Source organism: Marmota monax, unplaced genomic scaffold (assembly GCF_021218885.2).
Source record: "Marmota monax isolate L192 unplaced genomic scaffold, Marmota_monax_Labrador192_F-V1.1 WCK01_AAM20220418_F8-fsc00019, whole genome shotgun sequence".
In the NCBI taxonomy this organism is placed as follows: domain Eukaryota; kingdom Metazoa; phylum Chordata; class Mammalia; order Rodentia; family Sciuridae; genus Marmota; species Marmota monax.
The window spans coordinates 6,488,399-6,508,645 of record NW_026695242.1 but is presented as its reverse complement, the minus strand read 5'-3'; the positions used below and the strand labels follow the sequence as shown (position 1 = coordinate 6,508,645).

The 20,247-nt window shown below is 34.8% G+C and overlaps 1 protein-coding gene across 3 annotated transcripts in view; it reads right to left on the bottom strand.

Moving 5' to 3' along the window:
* Positions 1–20,247, bottom strand: part of Micu1 (mitochondrial calcium uptake 1) — a 188,595-nt gene that overhangs the window by 146,280 nt on the left and 22,068 nt on the right. For all 3 annotated transcript variants that reach the window (XM_046419603.2, XM_046419604.2, XM_046419605.2), the window contains exon 2: positions 9,415–9,576. In XM_046419603.2, the coding sequence (XP_046275559.1) occupies positions 9,415–9,575 (161 nt within the window). In that variant the 5' untranslated portion in view covers position 9,576. The remainder of the gene's footprint in view (positions 1–9,414; positions 9,577–20,247) is intronic.

Here is a 20,247-nt window from a genome sequence, read left to right as displayed (position 1 = left end):
ATCAACAGCAAGCAAAAACTGAATGTCAGTAGAAGATACATTGGCAATTAAATCGCCAACATAGCCTAAAAAGTTTTTCCAAACAACTTTAGTCAAGGTATGGCTTCATTCCTTCAAACTCAAACAGCTCTTTGTGGGAAGCTACACTAAATGACCACACCATCCAGTCTTGATGCCTCTGGCTCTGACCAACCACTCCATTCATTGTGGCTTGGTTGGAGACGCACTCAGACAGAAAGGAGGTCTTCTTTGTGGGTGTACCCCTAGGGTTGAGTTATACCTGTTCTCTTGTAGTCCTGCCCTTTCATGGATAGAACTTTCTTTCTAAGAACAGAGTCCTCCCAGTAAAGGCTGACTTCTGAATGTGTTTGTTCCTTCCTCTCTCCCCTCCCGTCCACTCCACTCCTCTTCCTTTTCTCCTCCCTTCCTCCCCCTCCCCCTCCCTCCCTCCTCCCTTCTCTATATCTCGAGCCCCCCTTTCTCTCATCAGCCTCTAGTGACTTTCTCTTGCTCTCCCTTTTGGGGAGCCAGAGGCATACAACCAGGAAAGCCATCCTGAAGCTGTGTAAAGGTAAATTGTTTAAGAAGAGAAGATCATCTTTTTATACACCATTGCATTTATTGGTTCTGTAATACTTAATTATTTTATTTTTTCTGGCTTTTTAATTAATTTTTTATTCATATATGACAGCAGAATGCATTACAATTCTTTTTTTAAATTAATTTTTTAAATTTATATATGACAGCAGAGTGCATTACAATTCTTATTACACATATAGAGTACAATTTTTCATATCTCTGGTTGTATACAAAGTATATTCACACTAATTCGTGTCTTCATAGATGTACTTTGAATAATAATGTCATCACATTCCAACATCATTTATAACCCCATGCCCCCATCCTTCCCCTCCAACCCCTCTGCCCTATCTAGAGTTTGTCTATTCCTCCCATGCTCTCACTCCCTATCCCACTATGACTCAGCCTCCTTGAATCAAGGAAAACATTCAGCATTTGGTTTTTGGGGATTGGCTAACTTCATTTAGCATTATCTCTCCCAATTCCATCCATTTACCTGAAAATGCCATGATTTTATTCTCTTTTATTGCTGAGTAATATTCCATTGTGCATACAGGCCTCATATTTTTTAATCCATTCATCTATTGAAGGGCATCTAGGTTGGGTCCACTGTTTAGCTATTGTGAATTATGCTGCTATAAACATTGATGTGGCTGTGTCCCTGTAGTATGCTGTTTTTATGTTTTAGTATGGGAATGGTGGTTCCATTTCCAATTTTCCAAGAAATCTCCATAACTGCTTTCCATATTGGCTGCACCAATTTGTAGTACCACCAGCAATGTATGAGTGTACCTTTTCCCCCACATCCTCGCCAACACTTATTGTTTTTTATATTCTTAATAGCTGCCATTCTGACTGGAGTGAGATGAAATCTTAGAGTGGTGTTGATTTGCATTTCTCTAATTGCTAGTGATGATGAACATTTTTTCACGTATTTGTTGATTGACTGTATGTCATTTTCTTAGAAGTGTCTGTTTAGGTCCTTGGCCCATTTATTGATTGGGTCATCTGTTTTGGGGGGTGTTTAACTTTTTGAGTTCTTTATATACCCTAGAGGTTAGTGCTCCATCTGATGTGTGAGTGGTAAAGATTTGCTCCCAAGATGTAGGCTCTCGGGGCTGAGGCTGTAGCTCAGTGGTAAAGCGCCAGCCTCGCGTATGTGAGGCACTGAGTTCAATCCTCAGCACCACATAAAAATAAATAAAGGTACTTTGTGTTCATCTACAACTAAATAAATATTTTTTCAAAAAAAGATGTAGGGGGCTGGGGATGTGGCTCAAGTTGTAGTGTGTTCACCTGGCATGCGCGCGGCGCTGGGTTCGATCCTCAGCACCACATAAAAATAAAATAAAGATATTGTGTCCACCAAAAACTAAAAAATAAATATTAAAAAATTCTGTTTTTTTTTTTTAAAAAAAGATGTAGGCTCTCTATTCATCTCATAGATTGTTTCTTTTGCCAAGAAGAGACTTTTTATTTTGAGTTCATCCCATTTATTGATTCTTGATTTTAATTCTGGTGCCAAAGAAGTCTTATTAAGGAAGTTGGGGCCTAATCCCATATGATGGAGATTAGGGCCTACTTTTTCTTCTATTAGATGCAGGGTCTCTGGTTGTATTCCTAAGTCATTGATCCATTTTGAGTTGAGTTTTGTGCATGGTGAGAGATAGGGGTTTAATTTCATTTTGTTTCATATTGATAGAGATACTACCCTGCATTATCTCTAAAAAGAGAGCTGAATTGATATAGAGGTCAAATATCAAGAACTGCTTTTACTCAAAATCAGCCTGAAGTGTTATCATTAATTTTGATTATAGCATGGTGTATATTATCTTTGGGCACTTTTAGATTCAATCAAGGCCTTTCCTATATATTTTAAAGGATATTTTCAGAAAAGCTAGCTATTTGGAAGTGAGCAAAACTGATCTAAAAAATTAGTATACTAAAATCAGTCAACTTAGGATTGTGATTATACAAGCTACATTCCAATTTACAAGGTATTTAAAGTGAAATAATCTTCAGAAAGAAGGTGTCATTTATTTCAATTAGTTTCCTGCAAACATTGTGAAACATGATTACACTTGACTATATTGTAGAATATGATTTATTTGTGAATCTTTAGTTTTTCTTTTTCACATAAAGCAGTAAAAAGTTCCCACTATATATTAAAAAAAAAAAAAAACTTCTTATAGTTTGCAAGCATCAAATTTTTTAAGCAAAGTCACACCAAAGTAGAAATATAAAAGCATTAGCTGTCATAGTCACAGCATTGGTACTGTACTGCACTACAGAAGTAAGCTACATGGAAAAGATTTGGGGAAACATATTAGTACAACCACTACAGAAATCAGTGCGGAGGTTCCTCAAAAACCATCATATGACCCAGCTTTACCACTCCTCCATATGTATTCTAAAGAATTAAAGTCAAGGGGCTGGGGTTGTGGCTCAGCGGTAGAGCACTCGCCTAGCACATACGAGATGCTGGGTTTGATCCTCAGCACCACATAAAAATAAATAAAAATAAAGGTATTGTGTCCATCTACAACTAAAAAAATTTTTTTTAAAAAAGAATTAAAGTCAACATACTATAGCAATACACATATACCTATGTTTATAAGCAGCACAATTTACAATAACCAAATTATGGAACCAGTCTAGATGTCCATCAGTAAAAAAATAGAAATTGTACTATATATGATAGAGTTTTATTCCGTCATAAAGAATGAAATTCCATCATTTGCAGGAAAATGGATAGAACTTATGAGCATTATGTTAAGTGAAATAAACCAAACTTAGAAAATCATATGTTTCCCCTCATATATGAAAGCTAGACAGAAAGGGGCGGTAGAGCTGGGGGTGGTGGCACCTCATAAAAATACAAAGGAGTTGAAAAGAAGAAGGGGACCAGGGGGAAGCAGGAAGGGAAAAGAGGAGGAGATACTGGAGAATGAAACTGACAAATTATATTGTTATATTTGTGCATGTATGAATATATAGCAATGAATTCTACTATTACAAATAATTACAATAATTACAATCAGGTTGGGGTTGTGTGGTAGAGTGCTTGTCTAGCACATGTGAGGCACTGGGCTGGATCCTCAGCATCACATAAAAATAAATAAATAAAATAATGGTTAAAAAAAAGAATGCTTCAAAAAATAATTACAATCTACCAATAAAAAATAAGCTATAAATAAATTCAAAAATGAAGGGAGGGAAGAAGTGAAGGAGGAAGGAAGGAAGGAGGGAAGGAATAAAGACACTTGGACTAACACAAAGAAACAAAGAGTACCAGAAATGTAAAATGTGTGGGTAAATGTAAGAAAGTTTTTTCTCTTTTTAGAATTTCTTTAAGATACAGGTGATTCTTTAAAGCAAAAGTAATAACAACAACAATGTATTATAAAGTATATAAAATATTTAGTTATAACATGTATAACAATAATACAAGGAACACAGAAGGGAAATTAAAATTATATTATTGAGCTTATATATATATATATATATATATATATATATATATATATATATAGGAATTTATATAACTTTTAAAATTTGTTATTTTTAGATATATATGACAGTAGAGTATATTTTGACATATTATCCATACATGCAGTATAACTCATTGAAATTAGGATCTCATTCTTGCAGTTGTACATGATATGTAATTACACTGGTAGTGTATTCATATATGAACATAGGAAAGTTATATCAGATTCATTCTACTGTCTTTTCCATTCCCATATCCCCTCCATTCCCTTCATTACCCTTTCTGTAATCCAATAAACTTGTATTCTTCCCTCCCCTATCTATTGTATGTTAGCATCCGCACATCAGAAAGAACACTTGGCCTTTGGTTTTTTGGGACTGGCTTATTTGACTTAGCATGATAGTCTCCAGTTCCATCCATTTACCAGCAAATGCCATAATTTCATTCTTCGTTATGGTTGAATAATATTCCAATGTGTATATATCAAATTTTCTTTATCCATTCATCTGTTGGTTCCATAACTTAGCCATTGTGAACTGAGCTGCTATAAACATTGATGTGGTTGCATTACTATAGTATGCTAATTTTAAGTCCTTTGGGTAGGAAATTATATAACATTTAAGGTAGGATATGACTAGTTCAAGATGTATGCTAAATTCTACAGCAGGAACTAGCATACTACGACCCACAGGTCAAATCCAGTCCCTTATTTGTTTTTGTAAGGCCCCTGGTTTCTACACTCTTAAATAACTAGAATAAAAAGAAAAATAATAGTTTGTGATAAAAAAGATTATATGGGCTGGAGTTGTAGCTCAGCAGTAGAGCACTCAGCTAGCAAGTACAAGGCCCTGGGTTCAATCCTCAGCACCATATAAAAATAAATAAATAAAATAAAGGTATTGTGTCCAACTACAACTAAAAAATAAATTTAAAAAAAAGATTATATGGAATTCAAATTTCAGTGCCCATAAAAGTTTTACTTGAACATGGCTACATTCATTCATTCCTTATTTATTTTTCAGCACCAAAAATCAAACCCAAGGCCTTGCACATGTTAGGCAAGTGCCCTACCACTAAATTACATCCCCAGCAACATTCTCCCTTTTTTATAAACTTTATTTTGGAGACAGGGTCTAGCTAAATTGCCCAGGCTGGCCATGAATGTACCATCCTACTGCCTTAGCTTTCTAAGGAGCTGTGACTACAGGCATGCACCATCAACACATTGTGCTCATTCATTTCCGTGTTGTCTATGGCTGCTTTTGCTCTATATAGCAGTAGCAACAGAGACTTTAAAACTGTGCCATCTAAAACACTCACTATCTGGATCCTATGGAAAGTGTTTGCCAATCTTGCTTTAGAATAATCTCATGGAAGGGGTCGGAGGGAGGGAGGGAGAGAGAGAGAAGGAAAAAGCAAAAGAATGATCAGAGCACACTATATACATGTATGGAAATAATAAACTGGGTGCAGTGGTCATCCCAGCTAGTCAGGAGATTGAGGGAAGAAGACTATGAATTTAAAATCAGCCTGGGCAACAGAGTGAGATCCTGTCTCAAAATAAATAAATAAATAAAACAAATAAAAGGGTTTTTTTCATTTTCCCCTCCAAAACAATAAAATGAGAGAAGACAGAAATAAAGAAGAGAGAAGCAAAGAGGTAATAAACTCAGTATCCTAAACAATTAAGTAAAAGAAGTAAAGAGTAGTGTCAACAAATAGAAAACAAATATCAGGATGGAAGATTTAAATGAAACCCATTTTTGCAATTATGTGAAGTGAAAATGGTCTAAACACCTCAAATAAAAGACAGAGGTTATCAGACTTACACAAAAAGTAAAGCCCATTATAAGCTGTTTTTGAGAAAGTAAGTTTAAATACAAAGACAGAAATAAGATATGCCATACAAACCCAAATTAAAAGAAATCTGGAGTGGTTGGATTAATATGAGACAAAGTAGATTTCAGAACAAAGAATATTACCAGAAACAAAATGAAATGTTTCTAATGTTAATTGGGTCAATTCTTCAAGGAACTATAACAACCTTAAATAGGAATATACATAATAAAAGAGCTTCAAAAGAAATGTAGCAAAAACTTACAAAAACTATATTTGAAGGTTTATAAGTTCTCTCATCCACAAAATTAGAGAAAGCATATGGAGTAAGACTCTTTAGAGTCAGAAGGGAATCACAATCTGCTCAAATATTTATAGCATAACCGTACAATTTAAGCCACTCCCTATAAGGCCATGGGAATTACAATCTCCACTGCCATTTATAGTGGTAGACTTTTCACTTCCAGAGAACCTTGGGAAGGACTGCAGTAAAATTCAAAAGTCATACTGCATTACAAGAAAAATTAAGACGAAATGCTAAAGTCCAGGAGCTAAAAGACAAGGGTGAATGGATCATCTTTCAGATAGATGCATTTGAATTTTTCTTGATTCAAAGAAAGAAAACAAAGCAAACTGAAAAGGTTATTTTTTAAAAAGAACTTTAAACTTCATTTCTTATTGAGAAAAAAAAATTCCTGCTCATAGTTTCTATATGGTATAACAGAGGCATAAGACTAACAATCTTACAGTAGTAAAACCCTAGTGCTAGGTATATTTATGATCTTGAAACATTTATAAAGTTAGAATCTGTAACAAAGACATGTATTAGAAAAGTTCTAATATTAGCGATATGTTGTCAATATACAGATTTTTTGCTTTTGGATATTTAAACTCAAAAATTATAAATATCATACCAACAAAATGTAGGTTTGTTTCCTTTATGTAATATTTCAAACTACCCTCTTTTAAAAAAAATTTTTAGCTGCTGATGGACCTTTTTATTTTATTTGCTTATTTATATGTGGTACTGGGGAATCAAACACAGTGCCTCACATATATGAGGCAAGTGCTCTACCACTGAGCTACAACTCCAGCCCCCCTTCTTATTTATTTATTTTTTTTATAGAACAGCAGTGGGAATAACTAACGTGGGGGAGAAGCTACTGAAAGATCATAATACCAATTAAAAATAATGATGTGTCTAAAACAATAAACTATAGGAAACACAAGAGAAAATCTTTACATTTGGGAACAGGCAAAGATTTTCTAGACAGGAAACATAAAAAAATAATGATAAACTGAACTTGGTCAAAATTAAAAGCTTCTGCTCTTTGAAAGGCATCATGAAGGAAATGAAAATGCAAGCCATTCACTATGAGAACACATTTATAATAAATATCTGCCAAAGGTTATATCCAAACTACATAAAGATCTTACAGCTCAATAAGAAGGAAAACCATTCAATTTTTTAGTGGGCAATTGAAACACATACTTTATAAAAGAGGGCATCAGAAATGACCAGCAATTCCAAGAAAAGATGCTCAGCATCATTATCTATTGGGAAAATGTAAATCAAACCATGGTGAATTTCTACAACATTCTCTCTCTAGTATGGCTAAAAGACTGATAACACCAAAGACCAGTGAACAAATTAGTCTCATGAATTGCTGGTAGGAGTGTATAGATGTACCAAACCAGTGGAAAACTGACAGTTTTGAATGAAGTTCAACATATATTTGCCAAAATCTAGCAACTTCACTCATAAGTATCTAATTAAAAGAAATGAAGACTTATAAATGAGCTTCAATATAGTTTATTAATGAGAGCAAAAAATGCTGTAAACAACCCAAATGGCCTTCAACTGGTAAATGGATAACAAGTGGCAGCATATTCAAGCAAAGAAATACCATCCAATTATAATTAACATCCAAATTTCTGATACATAGTATAAATTTCAAAAACATTAGGCTAAGTAAAAGAAGTTAGATCCAAAAGATACATTTTTTAATGATTTTACCTATATTAAGTTCTAGAAATACAGAACTGATCTATAAAAATCAGATAAGCAGTTGCCTAGAAGGTGCATAGTGTTGAGACTAGGAAGAGGCATGAGAGGACATTATGAGTAAATAGAAATGTTTTCTTTGTGTATGAGTGTAAGCGTGTGTTGCTGGGGATGAAACCGAGGGCCCTGTGCATGCTAAGCAAGCACTCTACCCACTGAGATATATCTCCAGTCCCTGGAAATATTCTACGTCTTGATTTGGGGGTAGTTGCACAATTATATACATTTGTCAAAACTTACTGAACTGAGCCAGGTGTGGTGACACATGCCTATAATCCTAGTGGCTTTGGAGGCTGAGGTAAGATTGTGAGTTCAAAGCCAACCTTAGCAATTTAGTGAGGCCCAAAGCAACTTAGTGAGATCCTGTCTTTTTTTTTTTTTTTTAAAGAGAGAGTGGAGAGAGAGAGAGAGAGAGAGAGAGAGAGAGAGAGAGAGAGAGAGAATTTTTTTAATATATATATATATATATTTTTTTAGCTTTTCGGCAGACACAACATCTTTGTTTGTATGTGGTGCTGAGGATCGAACCTGGGCCGCACGTATGCCAGACGAGCGCGCTACCGCTTGAGCCACATCCTCAGCCCCGAGATCCTGTCTTTAAATAAAAAAAATTAAAACAAAAATTATTGAACTGGCTGGGCAAGATGGTACACACCTGTCATCCCAGTTCTTAAGAGGCTAAAGCAGAAGGATCTTAAGTTCAAGGGTTGCCTGGGCAACTTAGCACGACTCTCCCAAAATAAAAATATAAAAAGGACAGGGGATGTAGCTCAATGGTAAGAGTGCTTAGCATGTATGAGATCCTGGGTTTAATCCTCAGTACAATATACAAACATTTTTTAACTGTCTATCTAAAATTAGTATATTTTATTGTACATATTTTCATTTAACATAATTAATAAAAAATAATAAAAATGTAATCTTTTTGAGAAAGCTAATCATGATAGCAACTTTAAGACAGGGTGAAGTGGGTAAAAGATAAAAAACAAGAGTTGGTAGAATCAGAAAAACAGTACCTATATATTTTAAGAAAGAGAAGACTATACTAACTATATTTTCTCTTCCCTCCAGGGAAGTTTCAATAACAAGAAAGGAAATTTATCAGGTGACACAAATACTGAGATTCATCAGTTAATTTCATATGGCTACTAGATTCTGAGTCTCCCAAAGCACTCATTTTCTAAAGCAGCTACTGACATCCCTATACCATTATGAAAAATGTTCAGCAGGGGAGACAAGCAGACCTGAAAGCACTATGTTTTCTATTTATTGCCATGGCTGAATTCTTTAAAATATATTATTTCATAGACTAATACTATCAATGTCAAATGATTTGGGCAATAACTTTTGATACAAAGTTAATTCAGAAATCAACTCCATTCTAACAGAGACATTTGAAAAAATATAAGTTCACTTAAGAACAAGATGGTCAGATAACACTCACCTTTTCCACAAGAGACCAGTACTTGCAGTTACTGCGGATGCTCCCAGGAAAGCCACCATCATTAGTCTTCGCCTTGTCTGGGTGGGCTGTGATGCTCCATGGTACCATCTGGAGCCCACAGCCAGTTCAGCCAAGGCAGAAAGTGAGTTAAGACGAAACATCCTGTAAACAAAAAGTAGAAATGTCGCCCTTAATAGACAATAACGATAGTATTAGCACACCAAAAAAACAGTGGTTGAGTACTCATTATGGCAGACACTATTCTAAACACTTTGCATATATTATCTGATTTAATCTTTAGACCAATCTTACAGGAAAAGTACTACTACTTATAAACCCCAAATATCAAAATATAATTAGAAGATAGAAATCACACAATAATTTGAACAGGGAAAAGTTTAATACAAAACACTTTTAATTACAACAGGAGATTAACTACCCAGGAGTAGAGAAAGGAAGTAACCCCTACTTCTAGAGCTGACACAGGACAACAGAAAAGACCAACTCTGTGCAAAAATGCAAAAGTGCCACTCCTACTAGAGGTGAGATCATCATCTTGTGTAGAGGACACAACCATGGATGTTTGAGAAATCTACTAAGACAATATGCCAGCAGAATTCACCAGAAAGTTACTCTCTGTGATACTGGCACAAGACAACTACTGGGAGAACTCATGTCAGCAGAATGTGTTGGGAAGGTACCTTTCTGGATGCTGGGGAAAGCCACACATGGGGAGATGCCACAGTGTATAATTATTGGGAAACCGCACATGGGTGTGTTACCACTAAAACTCCCACTGTTCCACTAATCCTTGCTTGACACAGGAGCAAGCAGCACACAAAGGAAACCACCCCTTCTCCATTGTCCCCCTTCTGACAAAACTAAACAATAATTGGCAAACAGGACAATGGAAGACAAATTTAGAGCTGAAAAGCAATAGATCAATAACTGGCACCTTCATTTTACAGACTTGCTCAAAAGTATGCAGCTAGGAAGTGATGAATCCACAATTTGAATCCCCAAGTGGACTGGCTCCAGCGTTCCAGGTTTTTTTTTTTTTTTTTTAATATTTATTCTCTAATTGTAGGTGGACACATGTCTCTATTTTACATTTATGTGGTTCTGAGGATCGAACCCAGTACCTCACGCATGCCAGGCTGGCATTCCACCACTGAGCCACAACCCCAGCCCGCATCCCAGTTTTTAATGATTTTTCCTATTATGATGCTGATATTGCTTTTGTTAAAAACAATTTTTTAAAAAAATATTTATTTTTTAGTTGTAGGTGTACACACAATATCTTTATTTCATTTTTATGTTTTGCTGAGAATCGAACCCAGTATTGCCTCCCGAATGCAAGGAAGCACCCCACAACTGAGCCACAACCCTAGTCCCAAAAGTAATTTAATCTTTCTCACTTTCAGGCCTATGGAAGCCCTCCTCCACCAGATTCTTTCATTTCATTTTTAAAATTTCAGTAAAGAAAAAAATGCTGGGCTGGTGATGTGGCTCAAGCAGTAGCGCGCTCGTCTGGCATGCGTGCGGCCAGGGTTTGATCCTCAGCACCACATACAAAGATGTTGTGTCCGCCGAAAACTAAAAAAATAAATATTAAAGTTCTCTCTCTCTCTCTCTTTAAAAAAAAAAAAAAAAGAGAGAGAAAGAAAAAATCCTTTAGTATTTTAATAGGGTTTTGGGTTTTTTTTAGTTATAGATGAACATAATACCTTTATTTATTTACGTGGTGCTGAGGATCAAACCCAGTGCCTCACGCATGTAAGGCAAGTGCTCTATCATTTTGTTTTATATTAGAGACATCTGGGACATTTTCCCAAAAATGGTAACAAAAGTAAAGGAAGGGAGGGAAATGGGAATAGGAAAAATAGAATGAATTGGACATAACTTTCTTATGTTCATATATGAATACATGACCAGTGAAACTCCACATCATGTACAACTACAAGAATGGAATCCTACTTAGAATAAGTTGTATGTATATGTCAAAATACACCCTACTGTCATGTATGCCTAAAAAAGAACAAATTTAATTTTTTTTTTAAGTGAAGGAAGCTTCTGCTCCTTCCAAAGACAAAGATAAAGACAAATCAAGGGTTTTAAAGGCCAAGAAAGCAGTTAAAACTTGTCCACGTTCCACCCCAACAAGTTAGCTGCCTTTTGGTAGCCCAAGATACCATATCTTCCAGAGGTAGCCCAGAAGTCCTCCCAAGAGCGCCTCTAGGAGAAACAATCCAGCTTCATTACTATGCTATCCCTAATTTCTCCCTGACAACTGAATCTGCCAAGAAGACGACAGAAAATAACACACTTGTGCTCACTGTGGATGTCAAGTCCAACAAGCACCAGAAGTTTTATGTCACTGATGTAGCCAAGGTCAATACTCTGATGGCATAAAAAGGCATAGGTTTGGCTTGCTCCAGATTATGTTGCTTTGGATGTTGCCAACAAAAATGGGATCATCTAAAATTAATTCAGTAGACTAATTAAAAAATGTACATTTATTCATCATTTAAAAAAATCTACATTAGTTCATATTATTTAATAAACATTTACTCTCCCATCCCCCATCTCATAGACAAAGACTTTTTTCCTACTGGGAAAGTGCTGGGACTGCAGAAGGGAGCCACCACTTCCAGCAAGGTTTTCTTCATTTGCAGTGCTAGGGATTGAACCCAGGACCTCACGTTAGATGAACATAATACCTTAGGCAAGTGCTTTACCACCCAATCCCTAGAACAGCATAATATGTGATCAAGTGATAGAAACATCAGGAGTATTCCCCAAAAGCCTTAGGATCATTGTGGGCACTCCACCCAGAGAATTAGTGGAAAATTATTCCCCCCCCCCCTTAGACAATGACCTGTGGCCACAGGTCATTCTTATATTCCACCAGGTAGACTAATGGGAAAAGGGACATTTTTTTTTCTGTTTCCACAATCTTTTTGTAGGAATAATTTATTTAAATTATACAAAGTATCTATGACCTCCCATCCTTTTCATTTTTCTCAAAGCATAGTGCATTGCTTCCTAATTTAAATCACCCTGCACTTGGTGTCTATCTTCCTAAGGCAATCTATTTGTTCAAATATAAGTTTGCCTTTCACACTTGTCTTTGAATGTCCTTTAAACTATTTTTTTTTTCTCTTTGTAACACACAGTCAAGCAAGGGCTTATTATATTATAGGTGTTTAAAATATCTGTTTTAAGCTTAAAAATACAACACCAAGGAGGCTGTTCCTTATATTTTCTTCCTATCAGAAAACTTCTGATGTATTTATTTTTCTGGGTTTTTTTTTTTTGTTTGTTTGTTTGTTTGTTTGTTTTTGCACTAGGGATTTAACCCAGCACACATAATCACTGAATCATGTCCCTATCCCCTTTCATTTTTAATTTTGAGACAGGGTCTTGCTAAGTTGCCTAGGGTCTCACTAAGTTGCTGAGGCTGGCTTTGAAATTGCAATCCTCCTGCCTCAGCCTCCCCAGTTGCTGGTATTACAGGCGTGCGCCTGGCTCATTTTTAAATTAACGTTTCCCAAATCCACACATGCATTCACATAAATAGCACTGCTTTGGCTACAGCAAAAATGAGCACAACTAAAACATACATATCTGAAGGAAACATTATTCATCAATGATAACAGAAAGAAAAAGGCATTTGGAAGTTTTCAATGTGAAAACATAACCAATTCTAAAGCTGGATTAAGTGAAGTGGTATGTAAGGCTGGGAGTTTTCAAGAGCTTATCAGATGTGGACATATGACCAAACAGGTAAACCACAATCACTAGAGAAGATTCTTTGAAGGCCAAACCGAAAATTTTTATCACATATTTGAAAGAAGACACTCTGACTCTTAAACAGGATTACAACGCAGCAAAAACACCATTTAAAGAATATCAATGTAGGGATTAGAGGTATAGCTCAGTGGTAGAGCCCCTGCCTAGTATGTGTGAGGTACCCAGCACTGAAAAAGAAAATGAAATAACCAATCCACCAGCAGTGTAGTAAATAAATTGCAAAGAATCAAAGGCAGAAAGCTATGAAGTAGTAAATACAGTCAAAAGGCAACTAATAACCTAGATATTAGATGATGTGTATATTAGATAAGGATACCAAAGAAATAAAAAAAATAGAATTGAACAAAAAATTTCCAAAGAGAAAACAATCAAATATATTGTTTAACATAAACTAATATCTAACTGCATAGCAGCTATGAAAATAAAAAGAATTAAAAAGATATTAAAATCGTAATGGCAATACTAAAGAGTATGGTAGCAAGTGAAATGGATTAGGAATCCAGTTACCTAACATCTAGTTTTAATTATAGTACTAAACAGCTGTGCACCAATTGTTCAAATCAAAGAATTGCCTACATGAGTTTAGATTCCTTTTATCGCTTTAATGCTCTCATGAAAAACACTGTGGGGTTGTTTTGTTTTGTTTTTGCTGGTGAAAAACACTATACCAAAACATTCTGTTTCACAGGGAGAGGGATTTAATATTATACATTCAAAATTTATTAGTTTTGAAAATCCATTTCTGTGTTATGGCTCTATGGGGTTTCAGACTTCACAAATCCTGTTTTACTAACATTCCACTTAAATTTTGATACTACAATTCAAATGCTGATGTCTATACTTCATTTCACTGCTTGGTTTTAATCTCATTCACCAAAGTATACATCAAAAGATATATCTAATCATCTTCTCTAGTGGAATTTTCATAGGTGTCAAGTAAATAAAACTTTACTGAGTACAGGCTCTATTATAATTTAATCTCTAGCTCTGTGGGGGGAAAAACAGAGCTAGTTAATGTATTAAGTTTTGATGAGAAACAGATTTAAGGATATCAGCTTTCCAACTGAGTCTGGAAAACTGAACAGGCCAATTGGCAGTCATTATAAAATAATGAAGATTAACATGCACATTTAATGATGAGGTTAAATTAATTCAAAAGCACTGCGTTTTTCTTTCTTAACACCTTGCCACCCAAATGCTAAAAAAGGCATGCCTCTTCGGAAATACTTTGATGTGAACTGAAGAAAAAAATGAAGAGGTATTTCTAACCAAGAAATGTCAAGAGAAACAACTGATAGGTAATTTTGTTATCAAAGAAAAGCATTGTCTAACCAACAAGAAACTGCTGGAACAAAACTGTTAGAAACCTATAACCATATATCATTGTTATGTTTCATTATCTATTACATTAAGACTTTTAAGTTTAATGCATTCATTGTTTCTGGTACATTTCAAACGTGCACAGAACTGGAAATCATCTAATTCAGTCTTATTTTATAAGTGAAGAAATTAATATCTGAGTAAGGTTACGGTTTACTCATAGCTAGTTAGTACAAAAACTTATAATAGAGCTTAGAATATCGCCAGCCCCCCCCCTTTTTTAGTTTTTATTTATTTATTTTTTGGGGGTACCAGGGATTGAACTCAGGAGCACTTAACCACTGAGCCGCATTCCCATCCCTATTTTGTATTTTATTGAGAGACAGGGTCTCAATGGGTTGCTTAGTGCCTCACTGGTGCTGAGGCTGGCTTTGAACTCATGATCCTCCTTCCTTAGCCTCCTGAGCCCCTGGGATTCCGGTGTATGCCACCATGCCCAGCTATGTTTTTATTTTGAGACAAGGTCTAAATTGCTGAGACTGGCCTCAATCTTGTGATCCTCCTGTCTCCGCCTTCTGAGTAACTGAGATTATAGGCGTTCACCACTGTGCCCAGCTTAGAAAAAACTTTCAATAACTATCCTCAGCAGAATAAATAACCACATTCTAAAAGATCAAATGCCCAACTATAGAAAGTTAAACAATGATAAAATAATGTAATAGAATCTAAATACTAAAAAGTGATAAATATAAAATATTAAAACATCTCTTCACAAGCCAACAGGAGGCCCAGCTAAACAAAAAAAAGTTGGGAAAAAAGCATGTATGGCTCTGAAAACTCTGAAAAGATACTTAATCTTACTCATGATAGGAGAATGCAAATAACAACTATACTGAGGTGCTATTTTTTTAATGTATTAAGTTGGCAGTGTATGAACATTCCTTTTCCTGTATAAGAATAGTCTTTTCCATTTATATTATGGGTAAAATTTTATATCTAAATTAATGTGTATATTCTCTACAACAAGTGAGTTGATGATCACTATTTTTCAAAAGTTGACCACTTTTGTTCTGTGAGCTATTAGACTATTAAGCAACATGTATTATATTTTGTCCTACTCTATTACTCTTCTTGAGGCCTCATCTTTTCTCCACTGCAAAAAAAAGGGGGGGGGGCATTCTTGTCATCTAGATTTGGTTTAGATATAAAATAATATTTTAAAGTATGATGTAATACCCACTATTCCATCCCAATACTATCTTTCAGTAGAATGTTATTTTTATTAACCAACCCCACAATACCTACCAAAAGGTTTAAAACGTTTTCAACTTGAACCATTTCAATTCTTTTCCAAATTAATCTAATTAAACAATACCGATGCTGAAAGGAAAATTTTTTTCCATCCAAAGTTTTGTTTTCTACAGGTTGATTATATTTCAAAATGAATAGATTATCCACTAATTACATTACTAAAAAGAATGATTTACTTTAAATAGCAAAAAAGTTCTCAAAAATATCCCACAAGTATTTCATCTTCACACACAATCCAAAAACAAGATTACATTATTATTCTGCTACATTTTCCTTTGATAACAGAAAAAAAGAGACATCTGAAAGGGTGAAGGAAATATAATGGTAAACAAAGTGCCAAACTTTATTGCTAAAATTATAGTTCCCAATTCAATTGAGGCATCATGACATAATTACCTTGTTGTTTCCGATAACACAAATTGATACACTTTTTGTTAATATACTTTCTTAAAGCTGCAACCTAGAACAACTTATTAAATACACACAGGGTAGTAGAGAAAATATAAACAAGTTCATTTATTTTGCTGATATTTGCAATGCTGCTTCTTCACGAGAGAGCATGCTTGTTATTCCCAAAATATATACATAATCTATGAAAACAATAGTTGCCATGAATGTAGGAAGAATAAATGACAGAAAAAAATGTGCTTATGCTATGGCTATATTTAAGATTTATTAAGCTAATGACAGCAGATTAAGGAGTTTTTGATTAGAGAGCCAAGTTACTCCTTGTGCAGACTACAAGAATTATTTTAATTAATAATTTCATAAATGATTTCATATTAAGTTTACACACCTATGTAGCACAATAAACTAGGCTTTGTAACTGCAAGACAGCTGAGATGAGTATTGCAGGAAGGCAAAAATATAAAATTTTAGGCATTAAGCATATTCAAATATTTAATCTAATACTTTGGGCAATTAAACTTTCAAATTTATGTCGACTTAAGTAGAAATATAGTAAGATTAATATACTAAGTAATTTTAAATATGACTATGTAAACAGGATACTAATCTGGAAATTAGTATAGTCAAGTCTCTGGCTTGGTTTTACCACTCTTTCTAATTGTCCAACTTAGACATAACAAACAAAATTAACATTTTTCTTCTCTACTATTTCTAGGAACATCCTTTCTTAAGGTTCAGTCGAAATCCTTCCTTATCCATAAAACTCTATATTTTATATGTATACATAATTATATGTTGTATATATAATCATTACCACTTGATTTTTTTTCTCTGAATTCCTATACAATTAATATTCTGCACTTTTTAAAACAATATTTCTCTCCTTTTTAGAATTTTTTAATAATTTATTTATTTATTGTTGTATTGGGAATTCAACCCAGCACACTCTGAGTTATGTCCCCAACCCTCTTTTTTTTGTTATTTATTTTGAGACAGGGTACTGCTAAGTTGCCCAGGCTGGCCTCAAAACTTGCCATCCTTCTTGCCTCAGTCTTTCAAGTAGCTGGGAGTACAAGCAAGTTTCACTGCCCCCAACTAGTTCACTTTGGGGTGTTATCTTGACAATAATTATTTAGGATGGCCTTGTTCCTTCAAAACATACAAAATAGGTTTATATTTTATTTCTCTGAAATAAACTCTTATAACCAGAAAAGGCTTAGAAATAGGTACCACCAATTCCCTCCATTTTCCATAATATCATCACAGAAAGAATAAGGAATCTACTGGTCACGCAGCTGGCCAGTAGTACAGCTAGGAGAACCTAAGCTTTTTGTATCTACTCTACTATAACTGAACAGTATTACTTATTATAACTGTTGGGGATATAACTTGAAATTCACTAACTGACACTGGGAATATTTTAAGCTTAAATACTTCATGTCTTCAGATTTGCAGTCTTCTTTGAAATTGGCAGTAGTATATAAAAATGACTTCATAAAGCCAGGCACTGTGGCAAATACCTATAATTCCAGCTGCTCAGGGGGCTGGGGCAGAAGAATTGCAAGGTCAAAGCCAGCCTGGGCAAATTAGGGGGATTCTTTCTCAAAACACAAAGGAATGTGTTAAGTGCAATGAAGTACCCCTGTAGTCCCAGCTACTCAGAAGTCTAAAGGAAGAGGATTCTAAGTTCAAGGCCAACCCTGCCAACTTCCTAGATGGTCTCAAAATAAAAAGGGCCAGAGATATAGGTCAGTGGTAGATCACCCCTGGGTTCATTTCCCAGTACAGCCGAATTAATTAATTAATTAAAATGAAATGTACAATTGCCATTCTTTCATTCAGATCATTAACTATATAATGAGCCAGGTATTGGGAGGGTACTACAAGAGGCATGAAGACAAGCAAGACAGTCTCTGCCCACAAATACCTTATAATTTGGTAGTGGAGATTAAAAACAAAACAAAACAAAAAAACTACCATCATACAAAGCAGGAAAAAATATAAAAGCTACAAGAACATATTAACAGGGATTCAATTACATTAGGTTGGAAAATGGAAAGGGTTCAAAAAAGTTTTTCAGAAAGATTTCATTACTTAAAGTAAGTAAAAGATAAGCATTCATTACTAAATAATTTGGCTGAATCATTATCCTAGATGCCACTTTCATTTTATCACTAGATGACAATGCACACATGAAATTATCTGAAGAATGGAAAGTTACCATAAATATAATATTTACTGCACAGTGAATATGATGCTCAAAATGCAACACTATATCAGACTTTAATTATGCCAAATAATATTTAAAATACCTTTATATATTTCTTTTAGACAAAATGAATCAGATTGAAAGTTCTGCATTGAAGACACCAGCATGACTGCCAAAATATAGTAGAGATTAATGTTCACATCTAGAAAAGATGCATTTTCATAGCTCACAGTGACATTACTGGCAGAATAAATGAGGAAAGCTCACAGTTCAGCTGCACCTCTCCTCAAAAGTATTTTCCAACAGCAGAGAAAGAGCTGTTTTAAATTATCTGGATGAGGATGTAAAGTTAATTTAAGTCATGCAAGTCTCTAACAGAACAAAACAATACTTGTAGAAAAATGAATCATCTCACAGAAATGTTAGGTCTGACAGAGAACTTCTGCACATATTCTTGCTAAATGAGGATGCTACTGAAAATCAGGTCAACATTCTAAGACACACTTCACCTTCCAATACTCTCTGTAACAGTCCTTCCTTTATCCATCAAGCACCTCCATGGTTCACTTTTTTTTTTTTTTTTTTTGGTACTGGGAACTGAACTCAGGAGCACTCCATCACTGAGCCACATCCCCAGTCCTATTTTGTATTTTATTGAGAGTCAGGGTCTCAGAGTTGCTTAGTGCCTTGCTTTTGCTGAGGATGGCTTTGAATTCAAGATCCTCCTGCCTAAGCCTTCCAAGCCGCAGGGATTATAAGCATGTGCTGCTACTGCGCCCAGCTTGGTTCACTTCCTTAACACAAACAAACATACACACACACACACACCACAGAGCCTTTTTGCTACAATAAAATTTAGAACTTATTTCTGACCAAGGACAATGTGAAGGATGAAAACTTCCCCTTCCAAATAACTACACAGAAAACCAAAGCGTGAAGATGGAACAGCAAATATCAAACAAATAAGCAGTCTATTTAAAACAAAAACAACCATCCAGGAAATTACAAAAACAATCTGAAACCTCCAGAAGATAGCAGCATGCTGAGATTATGAGTATGAATTCAATATCTAAAATTCCCATAAAACATCATCTCCAGTGCAATTTTTCAACTCAATTCTTAGAAATTAGGTAGCTATAGAGATTTTATGGTCGATAATATTTTTAATATACTTCAGAGCCATAAGAAAATTACAGGATGAAAAAAAATAAAACCTCAAGTATAAAATAAGGAAAGTTTAAACACTGCTCCAAAGGAAATTAATGCCAAGAAAGAAATGACTGTACAAGGCAGAGATCGGGTTACATAGAAATGAAAGAGAAGAGGAATAAGTATAGAAGCATTGATGAAAACCCATGTTTTGCTTTCCACCTCTCCCAGACATCTGTGGCTTATGTTCATTTTCCATCTAAAATTAAGATATATTTTAATTTCAAGCCCTATCTAAGCCTCAAAAACACTTTCTGATCACATTGCTACACTTTGTAGTAAAAATTGGCAGTTTAACAAAATCTTAGTTTATAACATAGATTTTCATTTAAAATGTTTGTTTAAATAATTCCTTTTTTCTTTAGTGGGGGAGGTGGGGTTTACTAGGAACTGAACATTTTTATTTTTATTTCGAAACAGGGTCTGACATGCTGAGGCCCTTGATAAATTGCTAAATCTGGTTTCTAACTCACAATCCTCCTGCATCAGCTTCCCAAGTTGCTGGGATGACAGTATGTATTTCCATGTCCAGCAAAACAATTTAAAAAAATTTTTTTTGTAGA